General features: G+C 49.4%; 10 protein-coding genes across 17 annotated transcripts; 5 read left to right on the forward strand and 5 right to left on the reverse strand.

The window, feature by feature from the left end:
- Positions 1-2,049: 2,049 nt before the first annotated feature.
- Positions 2,050-2,700, reverse strand: FVEG_07404 (hypothetical protein; the record flags this gene model as incomplete). Its single annotated transcript, XM_018896047.1, has 3 exons — positions 2,050-2,150; positions 2,339-2,399; positions 2,539-2,700. The coding sequence occupies 3 exons, from the start codon at positions 2,698-2,700 to the stop codon at positions 2,050-2,052; spliced, it is 324 nt and encodes a 107-aa protein (XP_018753431.1).
- A 210-nt stretch (positions 2,701-2,910) lies between these two features.
- FVEG_16091 (hypothetical protein) lies at positions 2,911-3,303 on the forward strand (the record flags this gene model as incomplete). Its single annotated transcript, XM_018905332.1, has 1 exon — positions 2,911-3,303. The coding sequence occupies one exon, from the start codon at positions 2,911-2,913 to the stop codon at positions 3,301-3,303; it is 393 nt and encodes a 130-aa protein (XP_018753430.1).
- A 154-nt stretch (positions 3,304-3,457) lies between these two features.
- FVEG_07403 (hypothetical protein) lies at positions 3,458-3,580 on the forward strand (the record flags this gene model as incomplete). Its single annotated transcript, XM_018896046.1, has 1 exon — positions 3,458-3,580. The coding sequence occupies one exon, from the start codon at positions 3,458-3,460 to the stop codon at positions 3,578-3,580; it is 123 nt and encodes a 40-aa protein (XP_018753429.1).
- Positions 3,581-3,977: 397 nt separating this feature from the next.
- Positions 3,978-4,415, forward strand: FVEG_16090 (hypothetical protein; the record flags this gene model as incomplete). Its single annotated transcript, XM_018905331.1, has 1 exon — positions 3,978-4,415. One exon carries the CDS (start codon positions 3,978-3,980, stop codon positions 4,413-4,415), a length of 438 nt encoding a protein of 145 aa, XP_018753428.1.
- Positions 4,416-9,298: 4,883 nt separating this feature from the next.
- Positions 9,299-13,571, reverse strand: FVEG_07402 (hypothetical protein). 2 transcript variants are annotated; one of them, XM_018896045.1, is made up of 4 exons: positions 13,188-13,571; positions 12,697-12,921; positions 10,011-12,635; positions 9,299-9,954 (listed from the first exon to the last, which is right to left on the reverse strand). In XM_018896045.1, the coding sequence occupies exons 2-4, from the start codon at positions 12,799-12,801 to the stop codon at positions 9,853-9,855; spliced, it is 2,832 nt and encodes a 943-aa protein (XP_018753427.1). In that variant the 5' UTR covers positions 12,802-12,921; positions 13,188-13,571; the 3' UTR covers positions 9,299-9,852. The 2 variants fall into 2 exon arrangements, with proteins under 2 accessions (XP_018753427.1, XP_018753426.1); XM_018896044.1 differs by having other exon boundaries at positions 12,697-13,571.
- Positions 13,572-14,012: 441 nt separating this feature from the next.
- On the reverse strand, positions 14,013-15,560 carry FVEG_07401 (hypothetical protein). 4 transcript variants are annotated; one of them, XM_018896041.1, is made up of 3 exons: positions 15,491-15,560; positions 15,096-15,423; positions 14,013-15,046 (listed from the first exon to the last, which is right to left on the reverse strand). In XM_018896041.1, the coding sequence occupies exons 2-3, from the start codon at positions 15,267-15,269 to the stop codon at positions 14,798-14,800; spliced, it is 423 nt and encodes a 140-aa protein (XP_018753423.1). In that variant the 5' UTR covers positions 15,270-15,423; positions 15,491-15,560; the 3' UTR covers positions 14,013-14,797. The 4 variants fall into 4 exon arrangements, with proteins under 4 accessions (XP_018753423.1, XP_018753422.1, XP_018753424.1 ...); XM_018896040.1 differs by having other exon boundaries at positions 15,096-15,432; positions 15,487-15,560; XM_018896042.1 differs by having other exon boundaries at positions 15,487-15,546.
- A 74-nt stretch (positions 15,561-15,634) lies between these two features.
- On the forward strand, positions 15,635-17,379 carry FVEG_07400 (hypothetical protein). Its single transcript, XM_018896039.1, has 2 exons — positions 15,635-15,992; positions 16,136-17,379. The coding sequence occupies exons 1-2, from the start codon at positions 15,865-15,867 to the stop codon at positions 17,271-17,273; spliced, it is 1,266 nt and encodes a 421-aa protein (XP_018753421.1). The 5' UTR covers positions 15,635-15,864; the 3' UTR covers positions 17,274-17,379.
- Positions 17,153-18,572, reverse strand: FVEG_07399 (gluconate 5-dehydrogenase). The gene is made up of 2 exons (XM_018896038.1): positions 18,212-18,572; positions 17,153-18,161 (listed from the first exon to the last, which is right to left on the reverse strand). The coding sequence occupies exons 1-2, from the start codon at positions 18,316-18,318 to the stop codon at positions 17,405-17,407; spliced, it is 864 nt and encodes a 287-aa protein (XP_018753420.1). The 5' UTR covers positions 18,319-18,572; the 3' UTR covers positions 17,153-17,404.
- Positions 18,573-18,718: 146 nt separating this feature from the next.
- FVEG_07398 (hypothetical protein) lies at positions 18,719-22,913 on the reverse strand. Of its 4 annotated transcripts, none has more exons than XM_018896035.1 (10): positions 21,688-22,913; positions 21,176-21,637; positions 20,926-21,114; positions 20,595-20,822; positions 20,488-20,538; positions 20,280-20,426; positions 20,126-20,221; positions 20,035-20,075; positions 19,842-19,987; positions 18,719-19,788 (listed from the first exon to the last, which is right to left on the reverse strand). In XM_018896035.1, the coding sequence occupies exons 2-10, from the start codon at positions 21,270-21,272 to the stop codon at positions 19,452-19,454; spliced, it is 1,332 nt and encodes a 443-aa protein (XP_018753417.1). In that variant the 5' UTR covers positions 21,273-21,637; positions 21,688-22,913; the 3' UTR covers positions 18,719-19,451. The 4 variants fall into 4 exon arrangements, with proteins under 4 accessions (XP_018753417.1, XP_018753416.1, XP_018753419.1 ...); XM_018896037.1 differs by having other exon boundaries at positions 18,720-19,788; positions 20,280-20,423; positions 21,688-22,912; XM_018896034.1 differs by having other exon boundaries at positions 21,176-22,913.
- Positions 22,914-23,870: 957 nt separating this feature from the next.
- FVEG_16089 (hypothetical protein) lies at positions 23,871-24,699 on the forward strand (the record flags this gene model as incomplete). The annotated part of the gene is made up of 2 exons (XM_018905330.1): positions 23,871-24,597; positions 24,656-24,699. The coding sequence occupies 2 exons, from the start codon at positions 23,871-23,873 to the stop codon at positions 24,697-24,699; spliced, it is 771 nt and encodes a 256-aa protein (XP_018753415.1).
- Positions 24,700-24,749: the final 50 nt, after the last annotated feature.

The following is a 24,749-nucleotide window of genomic DNA, read 5'->3' on the forward strand; positions in this document are numbered from 1 at the left end:
ACACAACTCTCCGTCAGCATCTCTCATGCTCGCTGTTTTTGTCACCCAAACACATTCCTCTATCACTCCTCCGTCGTACATGCGTACTTTCGTAGCAGACGAGCTGGAAAGTTACGGTATGACATGGCATGGTTTATTGATAGACATGATCCTCCCGCTCCCAACGTTCCTGTACGGGATTACTTCGGGTATGCTGTAGATCGTGTCTTGTCCAGGGTGTCTGCGTATTCGGGCTTCTTCCTCTGGTGTAACGCCCAACCACAGACTTGGGCCTTTCACAGGCTGTCGAGAAACGTATTGCAAATTCACGGTGGAATCTTGCGCCGCAAGGATAACGACCAAAGGTTTAGCTCAAGATACCGAGTGTGACCAGGGCTTTGTATAACTGGAGAAAATTATCTTTCCTGACCGCACAATGAAGCTATTTCTAGCCATAGCATCAATGCTCTGAAACTTCCTTCAAAGTAATGGATCCACAAACGGCAATTCGGGGTAGTAGGTCGCCCGATTATATGACGGGTTTACTTATCTCGAGCATGGCCCTATTATCATGGCCAGCCGTCCGTTCTAGCCCCGACTTTCGTTCATCGCCTGGTCCCTATTTTTGTCAAGGAAGTATTTCTCCGGCTCTGTGGGCAGCGTAGCATCCGCTTCCTGGCCAAGTGGTGCTTTTGTAGTTCATGTTCGGGACTTGACGATAGTTTGAGAACGACTTTCTTTTAGCATCGGCCCCTTGTCCGTCAACCTCTCGACTATGCCACAACCCTTGTGCGGGACAAGGGCAGGGTGAACAGGAAGATTGGAGGGAGAAGATAACTGAACACATGATGCCTGGGTGTCTTCCAAAAGGAGACTACCGTACCAGTATTAACCACGTTTAAATCACGTATTGCGTGCGAATCAGAGGCGATTCTCGGTTACATAGACATCTGACAAGCTAAGTGCACGAATAGGAAATGAGAACCGACCTTGTAAGGCTAGTAGCTTGCCCTTGACTTTTGTAAAAGGAAAGGTCTGGAATTTACCATGATAGAACTCAAACTTCAGATGACAGAAAGTCAAACTTGGCCGAACATGAAATGACAAATGCCAACACCCAAGAATATCTTCCACTTGGTAAATAACCAGATCGTCCCTCAATATCCAACTTAGTAAAGCACTAAGGTTGTGAGACTTGTCTCAGGGACTCCAGCGGAACCTCTAGTGATGGTAGACAGAGAAAATGGATAGAATATGACAAGCAAAAACTGCCTAATCGGGAAAAGTCCCGCGTGGTCTGCAATGCTATGAGGACAGTGACATATCGAAGGTTGGCGAGGATGAACTCCCTGCCAAGTTGGAGCACCAAGATGCTGGGAACTTAGCGTGGGTAAGAACTTTGGTTAGAGAACCATCGGGTGCATAGTTCGAGGGTTTTCTCTTCAGAGTAACCTGCCAAGAATCGGTCGTTATTCCCCTTGTTGGCAATTCCTTGCAAAGGGTCCACTCGTGCTTCAGATTGATTACTGCTAACCCTATCTAAATTGCGGAAAAGGGAGTTCGCGGCAGTGCTTCAAAGGGCAACGACATGTATGTATGATCGATCATCAACATGTGCCTCGGTAGTCATGACGGGTCTGGAAGAAAGTATCAGTCTTACCCACCGTCAGGTACAAGAGACTTTCTCACCGTCCGTCTGATGGAGAAGTGGTTAATTTGACGACCAACCTTGGATCTCTCCTCTCATGCGGCGGTCATGTCATGTCATTCAGTTGCTTGTCATTGGCATCCCTGATCTTGAAAATGGTCAACAACTCATCAATGCATGACTTGCATGTGTCTATGTAGCTGAAAATGACTTGAAAAGTCCTTTGGCTTGCAGTTGAGTGTTACACAAGTTAGCGGCTGCAGATCATATTGAGTTTCGTGCGGGCGCCTCACTATGAGTTGTTTATGAGACGAAAGGCTGTGGCTGTAAGTACTTGATAGGGAAAGGTCAAATGGGGACCCTATCTGTTCGGTAGTTTTTAGGCCGCCCTCGGCCAAGGGGCTTCTAGAAGCAATCAACGTCTAACTGGTAATTAGCCTGGTAGCGCACTCCAGAGTTGCGCCGCGGAATGGCACAGCGGAAGAATTTGAATGAGACATTGAACAGAGGCAATGTCTCACAGCTACACTTACAGTTACAGTCACCGTCACGGCCATAATCACAGCCACAAAACATGTTGGATATCCAATCGCGCAGCAGATAATCTACGCCATTTATGCTTTGGATCTGACCGAAAGCCATCTTATATTTGAGGCCTTTAGTTCATGTGCAAAGTGGGGTCTACCGGTCAGAACTCATCCAGACACTCACTGCCTGGGCTGGGCTGGGCTGGTGGGGGATACTTGTATGCGATTTGCATGAGATTGTACCACTTATTAGAAACATTCACACTTACTTACATTCACCCAAAAGCTATTGGTATTGGCATTGGATGTCCGACAAGTACATCCATACAATTAGGTACGGCAATTGCTTGTGGCATCGGAACTTAATCAATCCATTTACCTTACATAATAAGTTCTGGCGACAAAAAAGAGACAAGAAGTGGTACCAATCTTCAGGATGCCTCGGGGAGGTTGCTGGTTGCCTGGTTGCTTGGATGCCCACCACCTTCCCCTCTTCTCTTGAAGCAGTGTCGTCGCATCATCATCACCAACAAAAATATGCATCATTTCGCTTTTCTTCCAGCCACTTAGCTCACCCCTCTTTCACACTTCAAAAAAGTTCATGAGCACATCAGATCAGCGCATCAGATCATCAGGGGGAGCAGCTCTCAAGACATCGACATCAATCAAAACAGACAAGATCCCGAGACTTTGTCCCAAATTGAGCATGGCCCAGAGCAAAGCATCGCAGAACAGCGCCATGCGGAATATGTATGCATGTATTGTACTTACGGCAATAAAATGATCGACAGGTCCTGGCACCAACTTTCAAGCCACGCCACGATTGGCTTCGTCCGACATTGCTACCTCCCGAAGTCACACATACCTCACGCTTGGGCTCAGCTTCAGTCCCAAGCAAAGCAAGCAAGCACCCTAAGCAGCATTTGCTCCGGTCTTGGTCCTCTGTTGCCAGGCCGCGGTTGTGTACAGAAATCCGAAAATTGTTGTCAATGGTCTAGGAAGTTCCGCCAAGCTACTATCTTGTCCCGAGAGCAAAGCCCCCCACTGGAATTCGGGGAACTCAAGCCCCGCTCCGAGCGGCGGAACAAGTTGAAAATTGTATATTCATTCTCTGGACAGAGTAGACTATGTACAGTTACCTTTCCTTGACGAGGCTGAGGGTCACTCTACCCGTACGCTTCTTTCTTGATCGGACGCCGGTTCTAACTGACTATCAGCTCCCTTCTTCTTCTTCTTCTTCTAGTCCTGGTCCTCCGCCATTTGGTCCCACAGCTGAAACAGTGCCCTTTACTGACTTCGGCCGATGAATTGCAAATCTGTCCACCAGCCCCCATCTCGGCCGAAAGTCTTAGAAGCGCCATCCACCATTGGCTGCGCAATTCGACCAGACGACAGTTCCAATGGCGACTTGAAAATAAACCACTAGTTTTCATCCGTGGTTGTCCCCAGATTTTAGGGCTAGCAGACCGCTATGAGGTCATGGACCGAGTGATTTATCCTTCACTCCGTCTTAAGGATATCCCCTCTTACACAATAACCCTGTCGTTCCGACGACTTTCTTGCCCTGTTGGCGGGGTCCAGTGTGGCCTTTGTTATATAATAGCGTCCGTGGAAACAACATGCCAAGCCTCATATTGTCTCCCAAGATGGAAGATCTAGTATCATCAGTGGTGGTTGACCTTGCTACCTAATATGCCACAGATATCATAAAGTTTGGAGTATGGAGCCAACTCGTTTCTCGTGAGTCCCTCATTCTGCATATTATTGGGGGCTATAACTAAATGTTTTGAGGTAGGTAACCTACTATAGCTCCACGGACTAACATGTCAGGGTGTGCCAGGGTCCCCTGCCCCTGGTTCAGATCTGGCTCAACAATCAAGGGGTCGTTGGAGCTTCTGTTTGGCCAAAAACACAAACCTCGTGTCCCGAAATGGGATTTCCCCTGGGAAACTCGACCCATGAATGACAGGGCATTTCGAAAAGTCCATCAAGCATTGACTAAACCGCTTTACGCTCCAAACCATCAAACTAGCCTCATTATTAATTACCATACTACGGAGTATGTCTGCAATGGTCGCTCCTGGATATGTTCACGACAAGGAGCGATCAACAACTTCATGGCGCGCCCTGGTCTTGGCTGTTGCTCTAGTCTTTCACAGGCTATCCCCTGTCACTCAACCCTCAAGATCATCATAGGCGTATGCCTCTCGTCTTCCTCTGGCCGCGATGTCATTTCCGAATCTGGTCTGGCTGAAGTTTGAAGGGAGGTTGGTCGCTTCTCAAAATAGATCAGGTCTGACTCGACGAGAAACGTAGGTACGCGCTGTTGTGTGCCATTCCAGCTGTAGGTTTCAGATCTGTCACCAATTGTTCGCCGTGGAACGAAGGATGCCACTTGTGTTCGCTATTTCAGTTGATTGGGGTGAGAAAGACGAACAAGGATTCTTGAGCAATCACAACTGACACCACGACTTTTTTCCTTAGCGCACGGAATGACCTCATATCCCGTTATAGCAAGCTGCAGGGCGATTTGAGAAGACCGACGCGAGATTTCTAAGTGTCTCAAACATTCCAGCTAAGGCTGCACTGTGAGAAATAGACAGTGAAAGCGGTGAGATGATCACCGTGGAGAGCCTGTTGTTCCTGAAAGCTGAATCTTTATGTATCGCACCACTCTTTTAGCCTCTTGAAAAAGGCGCTAATGAAGCATGTTCCGTATAGCTGGGAGGCACGGAAGATCGAGATGCATGCAGACCGACGATCCCTTTTGGATCCACGCCCGGCCTAGTTACTATACCAGTACAGAGGCAAGAGGAAATAACCATATTAGCTATTATCACTTCACGACTTCACCTCGAAGACCGTCAATAGCCTCAGGCACAAGATTCATATTTATGTATTTCAAAATCAAGGTCTTTTGCCTCGGCTCGCAACCCGCTCATGGAAATTCGTACCATCACGACGCTGTCGGAGCCGCGGCACTCCCGATTTACCTCAACGGGACAAATATTGGGTCAATGCCAACAGTCCCCACACGGATCCGCAGGTCTGCGAGAATGTGACAGCTTCGGGCGTTAATAAGACTTGATCAACTTCTCAAAGAGTCAGGTTTACAGCGGGCTCGGGCTCAGACATCTCGCCCCATTGCCGATGATCCCCTGATCAGACTGCCAGAATTAGAGATTGGCCTTTACTACAAGCCAAAGAAGCTCTTATCCTCGGCAGCTGGTTCATTTGCAAGTCCACTGCTTCTGGTTACAGCAGCCATGCCGAAGCATGTTTCTGATTTGTTGAGGCATGGCCACAGGACTCGTGCCGCAAGATATGCCGCACGATAATAATAGAATATCGTTCCCGGTCCTATCCTATGGAGAGGAGCGGCCGTTGACAACCGCAGCCTTTTGATACCAAACCCACTTTCCAATCTCCCAAGAATTGAAATATTCTGATGTCTGTGTTTTGTTCGAGTTGCCACTTCCAGCAACTGGTTGGATGTTCTCAGCTCTTGCTTTGATAATGAAGATAGTAGACACACAGCGGAGGCATGCTCATCAGTCTCGCAATCACCACAGTCTGTCTGCAAGTAACCTACCTACCTGGTGCTTTGAACGGCGTTTTGGGTTGACCGCACTTTGGGCCTGTAACACATTGACTCTGGTATCACAGTCTGAAGTCTCCGGTGTGACACGCGAGTACTCGGATTCATAGCATCGAGTTTGTATACTTCAGGTCCGATTGCGCGTTCAGTATACTCAGACGAGACGATTACTGAAAGCCGATGCTGTTGAGGCCCTCTCGGGCAGTAAGTATCGCAGATCAACATGACTTCTTAGGTTGTCCCATGACTTACCCCATTTAAGCTGCTTCCTAGCTAGTTGGCCTGACCTTTTACTTGAGAACGATACAACAGCGTGGGCCCCGAGAAAAGGGCGTGGGCAATTTCACAATTACCAGTGTATGACCTAACTACAGAGTACTAATGACAGAGAAGTTGACTCAAAGTCACGACTTCTGGCTCCCGATGATCTGATGCCCCTCCAAAGTTGAATAGCCAAAACTTTAGACTGCCGATCACAGTTTGAAGTCGGAAAAGGCCGGCCCTATACGGAGTAGTGAAAAGGAGAAATGCTAGACAGCATAATGTTTGTTTTGTATCAGATTCTAAGGTGATAAACATCAACGGGGCACAATACATGAAGGCTATCTAGTCTATGAGGTAACTCACTTGCGCGCCAATAGACGAAAAGGACCAAGTTGAAAGAGGCTGATCCCTTGAGCAAGCTAGGCATGCGAATCTGTGTAGGGGCGCCGGCAAACCCGCGCCGCGGGATCAAAGCCGTGAAAAAGATGCAACGCCTGTGGCAGAATACGGACGCAGGGTCAAACAGGAATGACATAGATGGCTGGGCCTCAGCCCTCAGGGTCTTTTGACGGCTAACAGTAACGTATCATTTGGAGATCTCATTGCTGACTCGGCTAGGTAGACTACTGAGGCCATCATATCAGGGCCAAGCTAGTGGTGTGGGCTCGAGACCACATGGCACACGACGGCGCCTGACCAGGAGGTTCCGATGAGAATGTTTTATTCCAGTCCTTCAATCTCTGTCACTGGCAAGGGGCTAAACCCGTTACCCGAGCCCATGGGCCAAGTTTCATCGGCAACGACTGATTGCGCGAATGTTACTGTTTTAGCCAGAAGCCCATTCGGGCGCTGGGGATGGCCCACAACAGCTTGGGCTTGGTTGGGTTTTATTGCCATTGCCAGAATCGGAGCTGCGGGCTCTTCTCAAAAGCCCGGAGCGTGGAGAGCATGTCATGTCATGTCATGTCATGTCACCAATAGCCTCGCAGGGTCCTTTTCCTTATTTCCCACGAGTCGGTTTTTGCCTATTGATGACCCAGCCACTCGAATGTAGAAATGACGATGTCCCAAAATGCATTTGTTGTTCTAGACCAGGCCATGGCTCACAGCGTCGGACAGGGTTGCCGAATAGGCTAGGGAATAAACTGACAGGGTTCTTTGGTCAAAAAGGGCGCCAGAATGGGGAAAATGGATACCCGGGGCGGACCATGCCATGCATAAGACAGGGGTAGTAGTGCGAGGCTGAGCTATTAATGGCGACACGGGCAGGGGACTATGACACGGTGTGGACAGCTTTTCCAACCGAGGTCGACGAATCGAGTCCTAAAGCTTAAACGGCACAGCACCAGCACCAGCACCAGCACCAGAGCCTCTGGTGTTGGTTTCACTGGGTGAGTTGCCCTCTCATTTGCTCTCCTGTTATGGCTTGGCTCGGCTTGGCTTGGAGAGAAGCAGTGCAGTACATACAGTTATGGCCGACCTGGTCATAACAGACCAGAACAGAATCACAAGACTTGTGTCTTCTTGTACGCCCCTGCGTGATAGTCTATGTACTATGGCATATTTGTCTACGACACGCCAGTAATCAGGAATGACGTTGAGCTAGACGTTGGTCTCTGGCTCTGATTATTGGATACCGCGAGCCTCACAAGGACCTTGGCCTTAACCGTGGACCATGCAGGGTCCGGTGAGCCTGCCCCGGTTGTCGAGTATACCATATCAGTAAGACGATATCACTGGACGGAAACATACGGATAGTTCCCGAAGCCAGCGGTGACGGCTATATTTTGTGTCCAGACGGATCGATGCATCTCAGCTACAGAAGCTTGCCAGAAGAAAGCAAGCCACCAGGATAAATTTAGCTACTACGTAGTTACATGTCTAAGTCGAGGCAAAAGACCAAACACCTGTTCTTGACCGAGATACTTTGCTCTCCCTGCAATGGCCTGCATCTCGTTGGACCTCCCTGAGGCCACGAATCGAAAAGGGCATGGCATACGGGGTGGCTTTTTGAGAGTGTATGTCACGATGCACGGAGCTTCCTGGAAGCGGCCATTAACATCCAGCCTTATGAGTCTTGTGATGGCAAGACCCGCGTGGTGACTTCACCGTTAGTGTTTCTACAAGTATACCTGCTCCTGTCGCTGACTATCATCAGTCAAAGATTCGCAGACGTGTAGACGTCTCTCGCGAGCATCTCGCCAATTTCAGATAGTTGGCGTTTATGCACGTACGCTACGCGAGTCATGGCTGGAGTTCGATTGACACACAAATTGATTCCACAGTAGAATTGTTGTCACTCAGCAGATCATATTTCCAAGTTCATGACTGTCTAGCTTCAGTCTAGTTATCCTCGGTACACCGTTGGGTGATGCAGCCAAGAGTTTGGGCCCTTTGTCTCCGCTATTGAGCTTCAATTTCCCCAGCGTATTCGCAACGTTTGTGTCCTTGCCAGGTAGGGCAAGTATTTCGTCTATACGGAGACTATGTATTACATATCTCGAGACTATTGATAGACTGGCAGACTAAAAGATCGTCCAAACTGTTCGGCTCTTAGTACCGACTCGCGTAGCTAGCAAGTTCCTGGGTTAGGTTTGGGAATGTCAAAGCACCTCTCCCAACACCTTCTTATCGAATCAAGTCCTGCAAGAGCTGGTTTCCAGAAACTCTAAGTCTGAAAGCGGAAACTAGAACAGGGGCGATCTTCCGTGTTTTTCTAGTGTTGATGCACGCATGCGAAAACCCGGCAGTCAACTGCCTCCTCACGACAAACTTCAGGGGTTCAAGGGGTGATCATTGCTAAGTGGCTACGCGAGTCAAAGGGCATTGGGCATTATATTGTGGCATCGACGGAGACTCGGCGGTCTTGGCAAATTGTGAGTGTCCAACTTGTCACTGCTGGTTACACCAATACTATCACCGCATAGACAGACGCTGAAAGCCGATGTTAGAGCCCGGCCCATTCACTAACGAGAGCTACTATATTGTAAATGACTCTTTTTGTAGGTGCATATGAGTCGGCTATAGAATCAGTACTTGGTCACCTACAGTCTCGACAGGCAGTTCTCACGACTCATTAGTCAACTAAGACGATAGTCATGTGCTTGATATGAGGGACGATGCAACGTTTCTTATGCTGTAGCTTGGAACTGATACCGACATATTTCTCTCCTTGTTGGTCGTGGTTGGCAATGGCTACCCTACAGTATCACCAATTTCTTCCAAGCCAATTCACAAGTTGCCAATAAGTTGTAGGTGCTTTAGCGCAAAGGATCCAAAACACCGTCGTTGAGACTTGAAATTTGATTAGGTGCCTGATATTGCAATGTGACAAGATGGTGACGAGATAACTCTGGGATTCAACTGCTACAGTGATATTACCTTCCACCTGGTGATCTTCTACACTTGAGTGACATTGCTCCAGCTTGCAGCAGCATAATAAAGTAGCCTATCTATCTAACTCGGACCCCATAAATGCCCATCAACTCCGCCCATGAATCCGAGTACTTCTATCTACTCATGGCATAACATGTCGCCATTCTCCCAATCCCATTTCCCAGTTCCAGCTTCCCTCAGGTATCTCGTCCTCCTCCCAATGTCAATGTCGCACTGCGACCCTCGTCAGTTCATACCATCATTCAACATCAATCAAAATGGCTCCAAGACTTTTCATAAACCCCCTTGAACTTCGCCATGCAACCCGCACCATGCTATCTACTGCGATAAAAAGAATCAGTGCTATCTATAACTATGTAATAACGACGAGCCACTTCCACTGCCACCCTTGAGTCATTCCTTCAAGAAATAAGAAGGCCGAGATCAGTCGCCATCCCATACTACAGAGTGTAATGCGACTCCAAATTTTGTCGGTCTCGTTGCTGCATCTGGCCAACAAAGTTGCTAAACTCTGGAATTATTTGTTTGTAGATATCGATGACCTGAAAGACGTTAGCTTATGTGATGAAGAAACAATTGCAATGCAGTAGGCACTGACCTTTTGGAAGACATCATGCAACTCCTGCCTGACTGGGCTCTTCAAGTCGATGTCACGATAACGGGCAATGGCCGTGAAATAGTTGAGCAACTCCTTTTCCATGGCCTGGGGGTTTCGTCCCACGATCATAGAGAATCCCTTGAAAGCTGTCGCCTTCTCCTCAGTTGCATCGACCTCATTCATGATGCTGATCCATTCCTCTGCAAAAGTTGAAAGATGAGGTCCAAGCTGTTCCGAGTTCTCGAGGCCGAGGCGTCCCAAAGCCATGGCAGCATTTTCGTTCAGCGCTTTGGGAACACGAGGGTTGGTCATGATCTCAACAAACCGTTGGAGAAGCTCTTGAACCCATGGACCCATGTGCTCCTTGTGTTGCATTGAAATTTCGCCAACCGACCAGCAGGCATTGTTGACGACGCCAAACCCACTATCCATATCCTCATCAAGGACGCTGTCCATATCAAGCTGCTTCAGCAGGATGGGGATAATTGTACCAAGGTATGGTTGTAGTAGGGGATAGACGTATCTAGCGCAATCTCCCAACAGTGCATAAGCAGATTGTCGAACTTCGTCACTGGGGTCCTCCATGCAGAAGCTGAGGAGCTCAAAGAAGGACTGTTGAGAGCTCTTGACCAGCGCAGCCGACTTATCGTCGTTGAGAGCTTGAACGATAGCACTAAGAAGGTCCAAACTTGTTACCAGGAAATCCTTGTCAGGCTGGTCAATTATGGGGTTACCAGCAGCGGCCAAAGTCTGCTCAAGATTGACGTGAATGATGTTGACACATCGAAGGAAGATAGGCTCAGCATAGGGAGCGAACGCATCACCGAGTGCCATCGCCACATAAGAGAGGCACTCTAGCAGAGGGAACAGCTCCCGTGACTGGTCTGATACACGGTTGTATCGGTCGATCAAGGCAGGCATCAGCTTGCCAGACAGCTCAGGTGCGGCCATGGCAGGTCCAATATGCTCTGCCAGTGTCTGTACACAGTCGTAAAGGATGTACATGTTGCGATCCTTGTACTTGGCAAAGCAATGGACGAATTGCTGGATAATGGGGCCACAGTAAGGCTCAAGGATCTTACCTGCCTTCTCCTCGAGGTTGGCGAATGCCGATGCAGCAGCTTCTTGTACTTTCTTGTTCTTATCCAACATATGGCGGAGGATACCGTCCATCAAAGGAAGGAAGAACTGATCCTTGTTTGTATCCTCCAGATTGGCAGCCCATGCCGAATATCGACCAAGGGTCCAGCAGGTGATCTGTCTCACAACAGGCTCCGAGTCCTCGAGAAGAGAGATGAGGTAAGGCACGAGCTCAGGCAAGTGAGGGACAACAACGTCCATGCATCCATCAGCAACGGCACCTAACGCGAGAACAGCGGCTTCTCGCTGAGGCCACTCGTCGTGCTTCAGATGCTGTGACAGATAGGGGAAGATGGCCTCGAAAACAGGAGATTGGAAGTCGCGGGCGAAAACATCGAGAGCGGCGGCGGAGCACTTGCGGATGGTCCATCGCTCGTCAGGGTTGGCGTCATCACCGTCATCGTAGTCATCGATTTCTCCCTCCTCGGTATCGTCGTCCATTCCACCGAGCTTCTCGAAGCCATTTCCATTCTGGGCTTGATCTGCGGATTCGCTGACCTCACCGTTGGCCTTTCGTGCAAGGGCCTTCTTGGCAAATGCAGGGCGGATATCCTCTTCACGATCCTCCTCCTCCTCGTCATCTGAAGCACCTCCAAGGAGGGCAATGTCCTCTCCACTGTAGACCATGCACTCGAGAAGGACAGGAATAATCTTATTGATGTACGGCTCCAATGCCCTCCACAAATTGTCATGTTCTCCCACGGCGAGCCAGAATTCGGCCGCTTCGCAGGCCAAGTCCTCATCGTCGCCTTTCTGCTGGGATATTATATAGTCGACGAGGCCACTAATGTGCGGCTGGAGCTTGTCGGGTCGCGTCTCAACTAGGTGAACAAAGGCACGACAAACTTGTCGTCGAACATCGACATTGTCATCGCTGGCCAGAACAAACAGATGCTGGAGGAGGTCATCGATGGAGTTAAGCATGGCTTGTGATTCTCGAGGTGTGAAGACATTGATGGCAGTCAGCGCGCCAGCCCTGACCTTGGGCAGAGGGCTCTTGGTGGCCGCGATAAAATGGGGAAGAACATAATTGAGGGGTCGCTGGCCGTTGACTTCCTTGGTCAACTGACGGAAGTTGTCCTCGCAGATCTTGGCCAGAGCAGACATAGCACCCTCTTGCGCTTCATTCGAAGTTTGACCAGATGTGTTACCGACCAAGTCGAGGAGCTGAGGAAGTAATTCCGGCCAGCTGAGCAAGCCTCCACGGCGGACAATTTCGGTAGCAATATTTCCAGCAAAGTTGCGGATCTGGGAGTTTTTGTCTTGCAGGCACATTGGGACCGCGAGCTTGATGAGCTGGAGGTTGGATTCGGGGATGGTCTTCCATTCGGTTCGAACATTATTCTTGAGCATGATGCCAGCGGCGGAGCGCACGAGGTGGAAATCTTGCTCCGAAAATTGAAGGCCATTGGGAGGCGAAGAGCTTGAGAAGAGGTATGCGAGATAGTTGTTGATATCGGGGGAATTCTTGGCTTGTTGAAGCATCTACAAAGGATGATTAGCTGAGAGGCGGCGCATGAATTGCGATTGACAAGTAAAGTCTTACCAAGTCAGCCTGCTTCTGAGCACTCTTGTCGAAACCACTGAGGGAGTCTTTGAGGCAAGCAGCAAGCTGCTGCAGCGAATCGGGGGCGGGTTCCCAGGAGGACATGGCTGCGGTAGTGTTGACAACGTCTCTGAACGTCGCAGAAGGCGGATGTAGAGAAGAGGGGCGCAGAAGCGAGATGGAAACTTTGTGAACGACTTTCACATGAGCTAAGCTCCACAGCTCCTACTCGTCAACAGTCAGCAATGCGCAAACCTTGAGCCAGTCAGGGCAAGATAGAGATGGCAATTGTGAAGGAGTCTGGGAGAGGGGAGAGACGAGAGACGAGAGACCAGCGGTGGACTCTTGCTTGTATGTATAGTGGGATAGAACCTCCGTCCGTCGTCGTATGGAATGGCAGTGGGCGAGAAGCGAATGTGCCCCTCCGATACAGGGATGTGCAACACCGTGGGGCCACACTGCAAAGCTCAAGTCAACTCAAGTCTACTCACCTTGTTTCTGACTGTCTGAAGACGCCTAGCAGCCTTGCCTTGGTTCCTCGCGATTGCTTATCGCGATCCTGATGGTAATATCAAAGAAAAAGGATTAAAAAAACGCTGTGCGTCTTGAAACGCAGCTGCAAAGAAAAAGACAATCAAGGATGAGAGGATGATGCAGATCTCTCGAGTTAGAGTTGAAGAAGCTCAGCAACCCACCAAGAGTAGGGGACAAAGATTTTGGTGTAGTTTCGAGGAGAGAGCGGAGGCTCAAGGTCAAGGGCATTCAACCAAGAAATTGCCCCTTTGAGACTAGCGATGGCGAGATGAGAGACACAATGGGCATGTCACGTATCAGACGCACTGTAAAGTAGCCTGAAACACCCAATAAGGCCGTGCCAATCTAGGTTTCTAGTGGCGCGGGGTGCGATAACGATAACCCGCCCGCAGAAACCGAGAAAATTTGTCACTGAAGAAATCCAATGCAAGAGTGGGCGCTTTTTCTTTGCTGCGGGGATTGCCGGAGCTAGAATAAACTGAAGGAAGAAATGTTGTCATCTTATATACCGTTCGTTCGTTCGTCTCGTCTCATGCGTGGCTGGTTAGAAGAGTCGACGAGACGAAATACTTAGCCGCTTGTATGAACCCTTTATCCAACCCTTTCAACAAAATCGATATGGCTCTGATTCATCCATTCATATTAACGCCTGCAACGGGCCGCGGCCCTGCCTGAGACAGCATCCAACGGCCTTGAGCTACCCGTAATACTGTGTTCAGACTCAGGCCATATTTGCAAATCTGGAAAGCCAAAGTCAAATATCCAGACCAACATCCATGTTTAGCTGGTTTCTTGCCTAGGTAGTCTCCCGTATGAAACGATAAGCTACCTAGAGTATCACCCTTCATCTGATAGTCCAGTTTCACCAAAGCGTCACTGCGGGATCAGTCTCGTCGTAAGTGCCGCGCAGCTTGGTGTTGCACCAGCCTGAACTTCGTGTATTACTTGTGCGACTCTATTTCCTGGCCAGTCGCTATCGCAATAAAGCGGTCTGCCGCTGGCTTATGCCCGAGGAACATGGCGAGGTCTGGTCGCCTTGGCCAAGTAATTTGGGAATACAAAGTCCTGAAGCATTGGAAGCCGTGGTCGTGGAGGCGAGATAGATAACTCGTGTACTCACAGACCCTTTATTGTTTCTCTTTGGTGTAATATCTATTTAAAAAAAAAAGGCACAACGATAACATGCCCTCCTCAGCACAAGAACAGAAGGATTGGGTCTAATGGCGTTACACGCGCAATCCCGCCTGGTGACAAACATTTGCCTCAAGCTGTCTGCCTCTGTGTGCCACTGCGGATTCATCCGGGATTGTTTGTGGTCCATGCCGCAATTCTCCCAGGACTCTCTTGACAGCTATGTTACTCGGTGACCTGAATGAAGCTGTGCACCATAATTCTGAGTGGTCCTGGTTCTGTCGGTGAGAGTTCCTAGGATGGGTATCAGGTATTGACGGAGAGGCTAAGGTGGTGGGTGATGCAAGTCCGTGGCTCTTCTTCCAAGATAGTCATTTGTTAAGTCTTAGAACTTCGTATTCCTTGACCTAGTTGCAGGTAAGTTATCCATGTCCTATCAGGCCGCCGTTGGCTTGGGGCCCGATAGCTGTAGCCTCTCTGACACAACCTGAACAATGGTCTTGAAGGCCTCCATCTCCTCTTCCACCGTGCCTCCCATACCCGCATTAGCAAAACTAATCGAGTTAGTGACGTACACCGGGAGCTGTGATTTCCGAGCCAAAAGCTTCGCCAAGCGTGTTGTAAACTCCAATGACGCCTCTGAAGAATAGAGCGTGGTAGATAATGGCTGTGCCTGGTCAAGCCGCTAGGAAGGTCAGCGAAGTATTACCGGAACAGAAACGGGCCGTACTCACGTTGGGCAGAGCGTAGACAAAAGAGCCCATAGAGATAGGAGTGGCGAGCTCGTCTTGTGTTGCTGTTGTGAGGAATAGCACAATGGACTTTGCTTTGGTGGAAAGGCGGAGGTAGATGCGGGTGTCTAGAGAGCGGGGGAGGGGTACAGAGAGCTCGATTACGTCTGTAGCCATGATGTGTCTTATGGGGAAGTATCACTTTTGTCTCTTGGTGTAGCAGAAATCTCTCGACCCCACGACGGCGAGTAAGAGTCTTTGGTAGCTCTGAGTGCTTGGTTTGGTGTGTGTGTTGTGAGGTGAAGTAGAAATCAGTGTTTCGTCTGAGTGTCTGACGTAACTGAAGAGGTTAACAAATTTGCAGCCAAAACAATAATACCCAGATTGCACTTACTGACAATAACACAACAATCAGACGGCAAATGACAAGCCGATAAGATGCTATTTCACTTTGATATGATGCTTAATCTAAGTCGTCGATTTGCTCAAATCCGCAATCACATGATCTCCTCCCCACGCAAACTCATTCGGAGCAGGCCCGCATAAATCATTGTCAACTTTGTAGAAAGTCAACGGCATGAGTCCATTCTGATCTTTTCATCAATTTCCAATCTCACTCTTTCTCAAGCTCACCAAGTCACTTCTAAGAGCAGGGTTTACGGAATAACAAAAAAAAATTGACCCTTGTGCTATACCCTCAGCATTCCTCTCTACCCCTCCATGACCCTTACTTAAACGCAGCATATCAAAATCCATTTCTAAGCCGTACGGTATGGCCGGATCTGAAGATGGCCACCACATCGAAATCGTCCCAGATGACAGTGCATGGGCTGGAGTAGAGGATAATGCTGAAGATCCTGAAGAGGTTCGAGTTATATTCAGCGCCTTGGATTCATTCTTGTGAGTTATCCTAAGAAACTCACTTGAGTCGGACCATTTCTCCTCGCTCTCTGTTGGCAACCCATATAAGACCTTCAGCATCTATTCAAAGCGATATACAATCTGATTCAAGGGTACTGTTCCTCATACTGAACTTTCAATAGCCAATACGCAAAAGTATCCCACTTCAACGTCACACACCTTCGTCGTCAAGCCTTCTATGCTCTTCCTCAAGAACAATGGAAACTCTTAGCTGCCCCGCCGTTCAACTTCCTAGACACTCTGGAGAAGACTGATGATGCAATTGATGAGAATGCTGAGCTGGCTCGAACCATTGCCCGTATTGGCCTCCAGTCATTTCGAATGATGACGACAGATCCTGAAGACCCTGAACCCAAGATGCCTCAGGAATGGGCCGGCGTCGCCAAGCACTCTGATGTTGACAAGGCGAGGAGTACTATTCGCCAGTTCTATAGAGACTGGACTGAGGCGGGGGCTGTGGAGAGAGAAGCTAGCTATGGCCCCATCATGAAAGCACTTGCGGCAGAAAAGGAGAGATATCCGGATAGATCCCCTCTCAGCGTATTGATACCAGGCGCAGGTCTAGGAAGATTGGTATTCGATCTGGTCGCGAATGGATACACAGCTGAAGGCAACGAGATCTCCTATCATCAACTCCTCGCCTCATCATACATTCTTAACTATTGTCCTGCGGCCGAACAACATACTATTTACCCCTGGGTCCATAGTTTCTCCAACCACCTCACCCGAGCGAACCACCTTAGAAGCTATAGCGTCCCGGACATCCATCCTGCCTCCGTTCTAGCCGCCGCGCCCAATCCTGGAGAAATGTCCATGTGCGCCGCCGACTTTCTCTGCCTCTATTCTAATGAAGACCATGAAGCACAGTATGATGCTGTGGCAAGTGTCTTCTTCCTCGACACAGCACCCAATCTGATCCGGTACCTGGAGGTCATACGGCACTGTCTTCGGCCTGGGGGTGTTCTCATCAACGTGGGGCCACTACTATGGCATTTCGAGAACAATGCGCCGGGTACTCATGGACAAGATGGTGAAGCAGAGCATGACCCGAAGAGTTCATCGGGCATCGCTGATCCAGGAAGTTTCGAGCTGGCCGACGATGAAGTCGTTGCACTGTTAGAGAAGATGGGATTTGTTGTTGAGTGGCACAAGACTGGTGTTCATGCACCGTATATTCATGATCCTGATAGTCTTTTGCAGTCAACGTATAGAGCAAGTACTTGGATGGCTCGAAAGCCATTAGAGCAGGGGAGTTCATGATGATCAACCAATAATATCGAGGCTGGTGTACAGATAAAATAAATAAATAGACATCAAGAGGTATTTGCCTTCTGCTTAGGTCCCCATAAATGAAGGGACATTCTCTATCATACATTTCGCATCCATTGCCCCTACAGCTTTGGCTTGGACTCGACCATGAGCTCGCCTCGCTGCCACAGGGCACCGCCATCAATAGCAATCGTCTCACCATTAACATGAGATCCTGCCCGACTAGCGAGGTAAACAACCACACCAGCAATGTCCTCAGGCTTGCCCAGTCGGCGCATGGGGTTGCTGTTTGCAATCTCCTCAGCACCACCGGACATCTCAAGTAGACCATTGGACATCTTGCTAGGGAAGAAGCCAGGGCAGATGGAGTTGACGGTGATGTGTCTAGGTCCCAGCTCCATGGCAATGTTGCGTCCCAGATGCAGCACAGCAGCCTTGCTGGCGGAGTAGCCATATGTGCCCTGCTTTCCAATTGTGCCGACACCAAGTCCTGCAACACTGGCAGTGATAATCACACGGCTAGGATCCTGAAGAGACGCGCTCTTCTCGAGGAGTGGTGTGAAAAGACGGATTGTGTTGAAAACAGCCTTGACATTGAGGTCCATGACCTTGGCAAAAGCAGAGTCAGGGTGCGTGTCAAACTGCTCGCCCCATGTAGCTCCAGCATTTGCGAGGAGGATGTCGACGCGATCAGTGTGCTTCTTGACTTGGGCGAGAAGACTCTCTACGCCCTCGAACTTGGATGAGTCTGCGGGAACTGAGATGGCCACAGCACCGGGTGCAAGGTTGGGGAGAGCATTGAGAGCTTTGCACGCTTCTTCACAGGCAGCGGCCTTACGGGATGAGATGAAGACCTTTGAAGCGCCCGCTTGGAGGAATCTGAGACAAGGTCAGTCGCGTTTGAAGATAAATCGCAATGAATGACTTGCGCTGAAGCTGCGTGCAGACCCAGGCCGCGAGAGCCGCCGGTGATGACAGCGACCTTGCCCTTCAGGGAGAAGAGCGAAGGGAAATCTTCCAACTGAGCTTCAGCCATTGTGTTTGTGTGGTTGTACTTGTGGTTGTGGTTGTGAAAATGGAAATAAATAGTAAGTACAAGGGTGGAAGGGATGACGTATAAGGGGTCGTGTGGTTCGATGGAATAATCCTACAACTTTTACAATGAGGTCGAAGTAGGAATATTTCACTGGGATATCGAAGGATGAAGAGGTCTTTTATAGGAAAGAGAATTGGTTAGCAACGTCTCCCCTTGATCTTGGTGACGAGCGTCGAGCCTCGGAGTTTTGACTGGGCTGGGGTAGGTCCGGGGGTTCATTAATCAAGCCTCCGGTTGCGGGGAAAAAGATGCCGAGGCTCGACGTCCGGTGGGTGGGTCTATCTCGGTAACCTCACTCATTCATTCATTCATTCATTCATTCATTCATATATAATAAGAAACCATCTTGGAGGCATAGATTCGTGTATTCATTCTGATATCTGCACCGGACTCGTACCAAAGAGACACCCCTCGTAAAAGATTGTGATGCCAACCAGGCATTTGCAACGCATCATAAAACCCAGCCAAGTCCTTATGGATCATATCTTTCATTAAAACCATCGACAAGTCTCTGCAAGACTATCTCAAAACTGAACAAGAGAAGGAGTGAGAAAACAATCAAACAAAAAGGAAAAAACCAAACTCATCAGATTTCAAGCATATCTGTATCAACATATCAGGAGTTGTGTGCTGTTCCACCAAATCTTGCTGTCAAGTTATATAAAAAGATCTTGTCCAACATAATAGAGTACTTAGAAACACTTCCCAAATTGTTGAAGACGTTGAGAGAAAAAGAATAATGCAAAAGTCCGAACCAAGAACAAGAAGAAAATGGATGCCTTGTGTGTAAACGCACATTGGTGAACTGCGCGCCACTTGCGAGGGTGTTCGGCTTCCAATCAAGAAGCTACCATGATACTTCAGGCAGCATGTTTGGAACGCCGAGCATAACCCATGCCGTATCTGTCTCGAGATTGCGAAGCTGCCGAGACAAGTTTCGCAGGTGCATGCCAGAGAAACTGGCTGCTCCTGAGGAACGTATATATGCAGGTGTCATTGATGACATGACACCCGATGTAGGGACCTGCTCACACAGGCACCTTGAAACGTGAATGTTAGAGCTGTTCGCAGGATCATGATCTGCGATGCTTCTTCTTTACATGCGTCTTCTTCGCCCAGCTAGTGTTGACCGCTTCGGTGACAGTATCCCAATCTGAGGTCACCACTCGACCGATGAAGAGCACTTTGACGTTATGTTCCACCGTCGTGAGTTTTGAGTAATTAACTCGAGACTCTTTTGCGATTCGCTCATCCGGCTCGTGGATGTGCACACGAACAGGAGGATATCCAAGCTCTGGCTCGCCAGGTAGGGCAGTGGGGTTTCGATTGCTGCTTTCAACAACAATTCCGTGTTGCTCAGCCTTGACGCCACTCTTTTTACAGCCCTTTTTACCATACGTAGAGATAGGTCTAGAATTTTAGCACGATTCAGGGCTCAAGCGCTGACGGGACACGACACTTACATGCAAGTGCAGTGGCCACGATCGTTTGCGACCACGATGAACCGACGGAAATGAACAAATATTTGGCCGCCGTATCGATCGCGATAGACCGTTTCTTCAACTACACTACCTCCTCCTGCTGGTTCTGGCCAGAGGACTTTGAAGACCTGCCGGGCGGTTAGCATAGTTCTAGAGTCTGGGTAGGTCAGCTTACCTCGCCGGGTTGGAACATATGAGACTGTGCAACACGATACCCTAGCATCAAGTTAGTTTGGCCCTGCGTTAAATATAGCAAATAATCATACGTGGATCCAGAGTCTCTGTTTCACCACCAGTGCCTACAATGTGCTCTTGGTTGGTGGAGGCCACGGCTGGCCCAGGATCCTCTTCCTCGTCTTGAGCTACTATGGGCGTTAGAAATCTCAAATTAAATTACAGTTCAGCATCCAAGTCACGTACCATAGGGGGTGTATGCAGCCGATGACGACTCGCCACCTCGGTATTGATCTCGCGAATACTGTCGACTTTGAGCAAGGGCTGCCTGAAGCTCTGGGTCTTCCCCCTCGGCTGAGCCGCTTGGATAGGGCTGGTTGGATGCAGGATCTCCTGTGGTTGAGTAAGGTCCGTCAATACTAATACTCAGGTTGCGATAGAGCATTTAACATACCTTGAGTAGGTTGTGTTAATATGTAATACTGGCCAGTATTCGGGTCATAATCTGGCTAGTTTAGCGATGTTTCCCACCAGGATGCCGTCAACTCTCCGCTTACTTACAGGTTTGTTCTGTTTGCTGAGTGGTTGTAGATGCAGATGGTCTCCGTTGGCTATGACGGTTTTCATAACCGTGTTCATCAACCTCGTCAATGGATTCCTGAGCGGGTGCCTTGCCTTTCCCACTAGAGGACTTGGACGGTTTCGATTTCGACTTTGATGAACTGCTATGCGACCTCGATGATTTGGATTTTACTCTCGACGATGAGCCGCCCGTGACATATTCATTATCTATACCATCCAGTACGTTAGTACATTTTAGAGCCGACCAGGTGGAAGGGAGCCAAGGGGCTTGTGCTGAAAAATTAGGGGACCAACACAGGGCATAACGTACTGTCGTGCTCGTCTCCAGCCGCTTGTTCAGGGCTCTGTATGTTGACTGAACCAAACTGCTGGGTCATCTGGTCCACCTGGTCCACCTGGTCCATCTGTTGAACTTGTGCAGGGACTTGCACAGGAGTTCGGGGGACCTCTCTATTCTGAGCAGACTCAAATTCGCTCTGCCATTGAATATCCGAGTTGCCTACGTGACTTTGGTTAGTAAGTCTGGAAGAGAGATGGGAAGATTATGTAGAAATACACACCGGCAGCGTCTACTCTTTGGCGATAATATTGCTGGTAGTCTGGATTCCATATCCAACTAGACCACGCGCTCCATCCTGGTCTGCTTGTTTGATACATAGTAGCATTTTGCGCATGCAAGCAACACGTCTAAATACCACGAATCGATTGCAGATTTTGAAATAAATATGTTCAACGAGGAGGAGGTTAAGATAGGTATGTAGTTGATACCCACTCCAAGTGTGAAAACTGATGTGGATATATGATACCGCAGTAATCAATATGCGAAACGTCAAAGGTCAAACGTGCAAAGAATGCATAAATATTTTTTGCACCACTAGAAAAAAGGAAGTGTTTGATGTAAAGAACTATGAGTTCTTTCGCCTCCAAAACTCGAGGCCTCGGTAGTTGTTCAGAACGTAACGAACTGAGTAACGAACTGAAGTAAAGCGGTACCGACAACTGGGGAGATGGTGGGTTGGGGGCTTTTGTAGAAATAAGCAAGAGTACAGTACAGTGGAACCGCAAAACCGACAAGTTGGCTGGCTAACCAAAAAAATGCGGCTCAGCTCTTGATTCGGGATGGAGGCTGGATAAGGGAGCTGCAGCTTGGTTGCACGAGGACGAAGATCCGGGCTCTCGTTGGGTTCCTTGGGGTGCGTTGGCGTAGATCGAGATAGAATTGGATTGACTGTTGTAGATGCAAGTACTCGAGAGATTCCGCTGAGACGACTGTCTCGTCTTTGCTTTAGTGCTATACCGGCTTCCTGTGTCTGGGGGAGGTTGACCAGTGTCCTGTAGGGATTTGATGCCTGTGGCGTATGTAGGTCGGGGTAGGCAGGTGAGATTCTGCCGCCAAAACTAGGATTGTTGCTTCAGAGTTGCATAAGGTATGTTGAAGGGGTATCTCGTGCGCCTCTTGTGGTGGTGCTGCTGGTGAACTAGGAGTCAGAGGCAGTTGTTGAAGGCGGGTTGGTCGAGGTGGTGGTACAACAGGAAGCCTAGCATCTGCCCGCAGGATACGCGATGATGACAACCGAATACCAGCAACAAGAAGGGCAGGAAAACTGCTTGGCTGCAGGAGTTGCAGGACTGCCTGAAGGAATGGCGTGCAGCCTGATGTCAGTAAGTAAGCTGGAGCTGGAGCTGGAGTTTTGAGTCACAGCAGAATCTCCCAGTTCCGGTAGACCTTTGAAGAATAGATCGGTACGGGAAACAAGAGGTAGAAACCGGAAGGGCTCAGAGGGTGGACAACTGAGCGGCAACCGCAGCTTATCAGTCGCTTCTGACTATGCAGTCCAGCATCTCTTTAATGTCGCGCATCAGCCAGCGAGTAACAGAACGAGTCGAGTGGGGATGGATGCAACAAGTGGAGGAGGTGGACTCATGGAGGGGTTCTCGGAGGAGTCGAGCTGCAAACTCGCATGACGAGACCCTGAGCAAGCAACTGAAGGGGAAACAAGGGAAAGGCCTGAAGGAGATGCGGTTCCGTCCAAGATAACACCTGCTGAGACGCCGAGTTGTGGGCTCTCGAGAGGGCAGAAGGCAGTAAATGATATGGGCTTTTCATGTTGAATAGGCACTGAACATAACCTGCAAGACACGCCCCTCTCCTTCGAATACACAGTCCAAGACGGAACGGACATGGGCAATATGCAAAAAGCCGAGAGCGTATTGGACCAAAGTGGGTGAATTGGAGGGGAGTGAGCGATTTTGGAAGGCGTCCATCGGGAATGTCTGCAGGGTGGTTGTTGTTGTTGGTGTCGAGGTAGAGTTACAACGACGAGGCTCTAGTAGCATCTGCTAGGCTAAGTTAGCACGGGATAAGTGGATGTGGAAGAGCACAGTGTGTGTTTGAGCATCCACCATTAGTGGAATCTGAGCTGGCCTCAAAAGTCTGGTGACCAAGCTCAGTCAAGTTATGGGAGCAAGCTCACGATGAGGCGTAACTTAATTGACAAGCTCCCGTCCGTTGAACGGTTTACCAAGATCCAATGACGTGGATATCTTCCTTCTTCTCTCCACCCTTTGTTTATACGGGACATCATAAGCCCATCCATGGATGCTATGGGTAATTTGGGTATCCAGGCTGCATACCCGTAGTGGACCTCCGCTCCTCAACAGTCCCCAGTATTATCTGACACAGTCACTATCACTGGCCCAGCATTTCCCGCACAATCTGTGTAGACTCAAAGCTCCCCCTCCCTCGCTCTGCTGTCACGTTCTTATTTGGTCTGTCCAGATCATGCGATGACAAGTGCTGGGCTTGCTTTGTCGCGTAATCGCCAATGGATAAATCAGAAGCTCCCACATGCCTTTTCCTCACATTCAGGCGCTAACTGTCGCTAGCCTTTAGTGGCCGCTGCCCCCCGGACGCCGGGATGTTTCCCCTAGAAACTGAACCTTGTTGTGTGTCACAATCTCATTCCAACGTGCAAATCAGCCGCCAGAGAGCTATGTCGTCCGCCCCAAGTTATGCTATCTCGCCAAATGAAGAAAAAGCAAATCAAATCCCTGGCTGGCTGGCTTTGGCTGTTCTCATTTCCTTGTCATCTCCCTTTCCCTCTCCCTTTCGTCGACAGTCTTTGCAAAGAGCCTCAACGATCGACCTAGCATTGATCGTCGCATCCGTTTATCTGAGAAGAGAAATGGACAGGCCGCCTCCAGTTCTAATGAGTTCGTCTCTTGATCTTAGCTCTGTTGATCTTGCGTACGTCGATGGAGGCTGTAGCGTACGACAACCACAACCACTCGAGCTACGCCCGAACCCACCAGAACTCGCATCACCAATATCCTCATTCTCCGACCTTGCCTCTTCCCGTGCCTGGGACTCATGGCACTGCCCACTACCAGCACGAGGTTGAGGGTGAGGGACATTATCCGAACCACGATGCTCTACCGCCATCAAACCCGATTCATGTCTCGACGAGCTTCCCTATGTCCGAAGTTGAGACGGTGTTTTCCAACAATCAAGCACCGTCGACCCAGGCCAGCGTAATAGACATGTCGGGCCCGCCTCCGCCTTCTCATCCCCCTCCACCATGGAAACCAGGTCTTGATAATCCGCCTCCTCCTCCACCACCTCCTCCGCCTCCTCTATTCTATCTTCGACCTCCAACTGTATCATCACCATCATCCCCGCACGCGTCAAGTCGCCCCTCGTTCTACCTACCGCCGCTTCCACCTCCACCTCAACCACCACCTGGCAATTTCATCGCCAGTACAAACCTACGTCCACCATTCACATATGACCCTGACACGGTTCCACCTCCACAACGTCTCTCTCAGCGGACGTTGCCGGCGCCATCACCTCGGGTGAACTTGAGTTTTACACCCAATTCTCCCGGCGATGCACCCACTCAGACTCAAACACCAAATTTGAGACCACCGAGAGGATTTGTTAGCTTCGGGCCACCACACAGCGCCCATCAGTCCGGGGATAAGAGTAATCTGGCCTTCCGCCTGCCCCCGAAAGCATCAACTCAGCCCGAACTTCGGGATAGCACTTCTACCTCTCAATCTTCAAACCATACAATCCCGCGGTTAATTGATGATGAGGTTTTTTCTCTGATTCTCTGTCCGATGAGGACTCTCTGT

This window comes from Fusarium verticillioides, chromosome 8, assembly GCF_000149555.1.
Source record: "Fusarium verticillioides 7600 chromosome 8, whole genome shotgun sequence".
Taxonomy (NCBI): Eukaryota; Fungi; Ascomycota; class Sordariomycetes; order Hypocreales; family Nectriaceae; genus Fusarium; species Fusarium verticillioides.

What these genes read in the sequence shown, in the direction of transcription:
- FVEG_07398 (XM_018896035.1), bottom strand. Translation starts at nt 21,272, where the DNA reads ATGTATCAAACAAGCAGACCAGGATGGAGCGCGTGGTCTAGTTGGATA. An exon ending in TCAGCAAACAGAACAAACCT is followed by an intron (nt 20,539 to 20,594) that starts GTAAGTAAGCGG and finishes TAAACTAGCCAG; the next exon opens with ATTATGACCCGAATACTGGC. An exon ending in CGTGGCCACTGCACTTGCAT is followed by an intron (nt 19,789 to 19,841) that starts GTAAGTGTCGTG and finishes CTAAAATTCTAG; the next exon opens with ACCTATCTCTACGTATGGTA.
- FVEG_07402 (XM_018896045.1), bottom strand. Translation starts at nt 12,801, where the DNA reads ATGTCCTCCTGGGAACCCGCCCCCGATTCGCTGCAGCAGCTTGCTGCT. An exon ending in CTCAGAAGCAGGCTGACTTG is followed by an intron (nt 12,636 to 12,696) that starts GTAAGACTTTAC and finishes CATCCTTTGTAG; the next exon opens with ATGCTTCAACAAGCCAAGAA. An exon ending in TGCATGATGTCTTCCAAAAG is followed by an intron (nt 9,955 to 10,010) that starts GTCAGTGCCTAC and finishes AACGTCTTTCAG; the next exon opens with GTCATCGATATCTACAAACA.
- FVEG_07400 (XM_018896039.1), top strand. Translation starts at nt 15,865, where the DNA reads ATGGCCGGATCTGAAGATGGCCACCACATCGAAATCGTCCCAGATGAC. An exon ending in AGCGCCTTGGATTCATTCTT is followed by an intron (nt 15,993 to 16,135) that starts GTGAGTTATCCT and finishes AACTTTCAATAG; the next exon opens with CCAATACGCAAAAGTATCCC.
- FVEG_07399 (XM_018896038.1), bottom strand. Translation starts at nt 18,318, where the DNA reads ATGGCTGAAGCTCAGTTGGAAGATTTCCCTTCGCTCTTCTCCCTGAAG. An exon ending in GGTCTGCACGCAGCTTCAGC is followed by an intron (nt 18,162 to 18,211) that starts GCAAGTCATTCA and finishes ACCTTGTCTCAG; the next exon opens with ATTCCTCCAAGCGGGCGCTT.
- FVEG_07401 (XM_018896041.1), bottom strand. Translation starts at nt 15,269, where the DNA reads ATGGCTACAGACGTAATCGAGCTCTCTGTACCCCTCCCCCGCTCTCTA. An exon ending in TTGTCTACGCTCTGCCCAAC is followed by an intron (nt 15,047 to 15,095) that starts GTGAGTACGGCC and finishes TGACCTTCCTAG; the next exon opens with CGGCTTGACCAGGCACAGCC.